The 5,511-nt window shown below is 40.8% G+C and overlaps 1 gene segment (V, D, J or C); it reads right to left on the bottom strand.

The window, feature by feature from the left end:
- Positions 1 to 4,067: 4,067 nt before the first annotated feature.
- On the bottom strand, positions 4,068 to 4,909 carry LOC105755987 (immunoglobulin kappa variable 3-11-like). The segment is given in 2 exon segments: positions 4,068 to 4,429; positions 4,654 to 4,909. Coding segments are annotated over 2 exon segments (411 nt in total).
- Positions 4,910 to 5,511: the final 602 nt, after the last annotated feature.

Raw genomic sequence — 5,511 nt, 5'->3', positions numbered from 1 at the left:
GAAACTATCTGTTCTGTAAGCCTTCACCTGAAGTACAATAAAATATTAAAAAAAAAAAAAATTATCTTCACAGAGCTGCAGGCTCAGTACCAGGCACTATTTGGTCAATTAATATTTGCTGAATAAATGGATGAATTTTTTTTTAATTAATACTAGAGAGCTTTAATTCTATCAATGTTCTTATTACTGGGCATAAGGGGTATATCTTGTACCTACTTATATCTCCAGTTTAGGGATCTCTTCTAAATTAGAAACTTTAAAATTTCTTCTTGTATGTCTCAAGGCACTTCAAATGCATTTTCTCTAAAATCTAACTCAAACTCTTCCCTCATCTCCTCCATACTTCAATCCTAACAAACCCCTCCCTAGAGAAGAAGCCCCAACATATCCAGTTGTGAAATCCAGAAACACTGGAGTCATCCTTGGAACTACCCTGTACCTCAACCCTCACAGTCAGTCCATCACCAAGTGGAGTTCTGGTGGTGCCCTGGTTAAGAGCTCGGCTGCTAACCAAAAGGATGGTGTTTCAAATCCATCAGTTGCTCCTTGGAAACCCTATGGGGCAGTTCTACTCTGTGCTTTAAGGTCACTGTGAGTTTCACTCGACTCGACAGCAACAGTTTGAGTTTAGTCTTTTTTTCTGTTTTTTTTTTGTTTTTGGTCCATTTCGAACCCCCCATATTCCCAAATCCATCTCCCCCGTCATGGCCTTAGACCAAGCCACCAGCTGGATTCCTGAAATAGCTTCCTGACTGGTCTTGCATCTAGTCTTGCCTCTCTTGATAGTGTACTCCACTGAAACCTGCGTGATCTTTTTAAACAGCAAATTCGATCACGTTATCTGCCTGCAAAAACCTTCCAAATCTTTCCATTATATAGAAGATAAACACAAAAGACACTTAGACCCCCAGACGCTTTGTTCACCCAGAACAAAATCCATTCCTGAAGATCACTCCTCAGACAAACATTAGACTGCACTCTAAAATATAAAATAATACTTGTGAAGACTATCATTAGCTCAAGCAGATACACTAAACCAAACAGGCGGCTCCTGTCCAGAGGCTGGATGAGAAGGCAGAGAGGGACAGGAACAGGTTGAATGGACACAAGAAACCAGGGGTGGAGAGGGGGAGTGTGTTGTCACATTATAGGAATTGCAACTAAAGTTACATATTAAAAAAAAGAGAGAAAAAAGTTAATAATAAGAAAATATTCAAACAGTTCAAAAAAAAAGACACTTAGAGAGACCTTCCTAATAACTGATCTCATACAAACATCTTTTACCTCAAAGTTAACCTTTTTTTTTTTTTTTTTGGCATTCTTTAATCGATGCCTGTATTACTTTCACTTACAGAACTGAGAGCAATGCTCACATCTTAAATTAGTTACCACCAGTAATGTAACACTAATACCCAAAAGAGTACACCAGGTAGTAGATTGTGAATTAGTATTTGTTTAATAATTGCATAGTGAAAAGATAAATAAATGAAAACATAAATTCTATCAAGTTCACTTACAATTACAACCTTAAGTAATATACTACAATCAATTTTTTTTTGCAACACTAAAAATTAGCAATGTAAGGTCGTTAGCATAACCATAAATATTCAAAGGAAAGAAATTTTAACAAAGATCTGACATTGTCAAATATGGAAACGTATTTTTATCAGTCAGAGCTTTTGGTTGCAAACCACAGAAACCAACCAAGTCTAAACAAAGCAGAAAATGAAATGATTATTGGATGACTTAACAGATTTGACTGAAAGTCTAAGGAACACGGTGTAGAAAATGTACAAGAAACCAGCTGGCATAAACACAGTCCACAGCAAACCAGAGAAAGAAATTGTCTAGGATCCCACCACAACCACAGACAGGCAGTGAATAGCCCTACTGTTTCCACCAAGACTGGACACCAGTCACGGCACATTGGATATTGGAGGCCTCTGTTGCTGCCATTCTCTTTGCAAATATTTTTGACTCTGTGAATTGAGCATTAGTACAATTTCCACATAAATAATTTCAATAAGTGCTCTTCAAGAATATGTTTCCATTCCTAGTAGCTTTAACCCACAAAAACCAAACCTGTTGCCATTGAGATGGTTCCAACTCATGGCAACCACATGTGTTACAGAACAGAGCTGAGCTCCGTAGGGTTTTCTGGGCTATCATCTTCATGGAAGCAGATCACTAGGGCTTCTTCTGCAATGCCACTGGGTGGGTTCCAACCCCCAATCTTCAGGCTAGTAGCAGAGGGCAAACTATTTGCACCACCGAGGGATCTTCAGCAACTATAACAGGGAAACTGAAATGTAACTATTTCCATCAGAGAATCCACAAAAATAGTATTTGGTATATTCAAATAGTACTGCCATATATAAAAAGAAAGAAAAGTACAGCTTCCAATATTTTTTACCATAATTCTATGCTCTAAAACTTTCACCATTGTACTCCATGGTTCTTTGCATACATGTCCCCTCACCCACACCTGACCCTGAGCTCAGCCCTGCTGACCTGAGACTCATAAAAAGCTATAAAGGATACAAACTGCTGAATCTGTGTATGTGTTGCTGTGTAAATTCTCAACAACAACAACAAAATAAAAAATTGAAAAAATAAAGCTATGAAGGAGCCTTTCCTGGGGGATGGAGTCTGAGTAATACATACATAAGAGAAGCTGCTAGATGGGAGCATCATCCAGATCCTCAGGCTCCTGCTTTACTGTGTTCCAGGTGAGATGGAACCTAGAGATGGAGTTCTCTCTCCACAGTGATCCTCCTATTCAGATAGGTCTACAATTTGAAATGAGACAGGAAATAAATGTTACAAGCCACACAGGCCTGTCCACTTGTCCTAGTTAGAGATCATTTGGGTTTGATTTTCTTTTTATCCCTGATTGCACAGCATCTCTGGATCCTCCTACTGTCCCTGTCATTTTAGGTTCCAGGAGGCAGATCCTGCTCAGTAGGTGCCAGAATCTCTGGCTGTCTCCCAAGGACAGAAAGTCTCTGTTAGCAGCAGGGCCAGTCAGAGTCTCGTCTACACTGACTGGAAACACTACCTGGGCTGGCATCAGCATAAACCTGAGCAGGGATATGCGGGCCTCATTTACCACACTTCCTCTGTGTGTGTTGTTCTGATGCTGGACAGGTTTCAGGAGCACTTTCAGACTAATACAGACTAGGAAGAAAGGCCTGGTGATCTACTTCTGAAAAATCAGCCAATGAAAACCCTATGGATCACAACAGTCAGATTCTATTGTGCATGGGGTTGTCATGAGTCAGGGGCTGACAAGATGGTGGCTAACTACAAGGAAGAACCATTCTTTCCTTCAGTCACTAAACTTGGGTGCCCAAGGGATCAATTTAAAGAGGAAATTGACAAGGAATGTAAAACAACATGGGAAAGGTGTCACATAGTTCTAGAGGGAGAGGGTTAATGAATTAGAGACTGGCCTGTGTGAGAATGAGAACCACTGAAAGAAATGGAGAGAGGAAGAAAGGGCAGTAAAATGGGAGGCAGAGCGGGAAACTCCTTCAGTGACATTGACCAGGAAGGCTTGGCTGGAAAACAGGATCCGTGGAAGGAAAAAGTAAGAGAGGAATACTACCTCCTATAGAGGAGATTTTAAATATGAAGGGCCCAGGTTTACTATTGGACCAGGTTCAGAGTTGTGAGAAGTAGTTGCAAAGAAAGGAAAAAGGCAGGGAAAAAAGAAATTAAAATGGGAACACACCAGAGTTAAGAAGGCACAGGGAAGACAGAACTTATCTTTCAGATTATAAAACTCACTGGATCCTTCCCAGAGTCAGTCATGTGATCTATCCATGTGAAACACGCAGGTTCCTGTGGCATGAGAACTCCTGACAAAGCCTAGGAGACATTTTTACAGCATTTTTCATAAGTAATTTACCACAAAAGGGGATACAGATGAAGCTACATCACTTAATTTTCTCCTGGGTCCTGCGAATACCCCAAGGAATTAGTCAGGAGATGTGGACTTTGGGACAGACAGAGGAAGTGTGCGTGTTCAGGGCTGAGCAGAAAGGAAGCAGCTGGTGCAGTGAACACTAACTGCCCTGTAGCCCTGGGGAGGAGGTTTGTGTTCGAGGCTGAAGCACTGTGGTACCATACCTATAATAACCATAACCATACTGACAATAATAAACTCCGGCATCTTCAGCCTGGAGGCTGCTGATGGTGAGAGTGAAGTCTGTCCCAGACCCACTGCCGCTGAACCGCTCAGGGACCCCAGATGCCCGGTCAGATGCACTGTAGATGAACAGCGTAGGAGCCTGTCCTGGTTTCTGCTGATACCAGCTTATATAGCCGCTTGCACTCTGACTGGACTTGCAGTTCATGGTGACCGTTTCTCCTGGAGACGCAGCCAGAGAGGCTGGAGACTGGGTCAACACAACGTCCCCACTGGCACCTGCAATCAGAGTGGACAATCACCGTGCATACACATAAACACACACTTTTTCACAGGCATGTTGAAATATACCATTTATACAACAGTGTCTAGTGATATTACATATCTGCACATAATTGGTTCCATTTTGGAAATAACCATCATTTCCCACTATATCTTAAAATAATTTTTCAGCTCTATAAAGATACTACTCTAGAGGGATTGAAGTACTTTCAATTTCTCACCAGAGGCCCAGAGCAACAGGGACAAGAGGAACAGAGTCTGTGGCACCATCTTGCTGCCCCTGCCTGCCTGATGCTGATCAGCTCACATTGCAAAGGTCCTGTTTATAAAATCTGATCAGCCAGCCTGGGCCTGGAGGGTCTATGCAAAGCAATCAGTGAACTGAAAGGAAATTGCACAGGCAGTGAGTTGTGAAACTAACCAACATACATGAAGAGCCAAAAATATCACAGAAAGTTATAATTTTATGACTAGAAAAGGCACAAAAATGACTTAGAAGCTCTAATATCAACTTAAAAAAAAAAAAGCCTTTTGCATTCCAGTCAATTCCAAGTCATGGAGGCCCCATATATTACACAGCAGAACTGCTCCATAGGGTTTTCTTGCCTGTATTCTTTATAGAAGCAGATCACCAGGCTTTTCTTCCATGCTACCACTGGGTATGTTCAAAGGTTAGCAACTGATCGAAAACTGCATGATGCATACGAAATCTAATGCATAGCTTCTGTTTTAACTCAAAAACAGTTTTAAATGGGTTCAGGTTCCTTAAATTATGTACTAGTTTCCTGAAATCAACAGTTCTGTGAAATAATACAAAAAAATGCTGGAGAAAATTAACAAAGGAAATAGAAAAATATATGAAATTTTTGCCTAACTTTCTGATAAGAATTTATAGCTAGATAATGTCTGAGCTCTAAAGAAGCTTTTATCCTGAAGGATACTTTAAAGATACTGCAAACACATAAGATTGCATTCTAGGGCTATGCAAGGGCCAGAGAAATGGAAGACAGGCCCAGAGTTTATCATATGATAAGGCCTCAGAAACCCAGTATTGAGTTAGGGCTCAGATGGGTTCTAAT

This window comes from Trichechus manatus, unplaced genomic scaffold (genome assembly GCF_000243295.1).
Source record: "Trichechus manatus latirostris isolate Lorelei unplaced genomic scaffold, TriManLat1.0 scaffold00442, whole genome shotgun sequence".
NCBI classification, from domain to species: Eukaryota; Metazoa; Chordata; class Mammalia; order Sirenia; family Trichechidae; genus Trichechus; species Trichechus manatus.
Note: the sequence above shows the minus strand (reverse complement) of the source record. Positions and strands in the feature narration are given on the sequence as shown.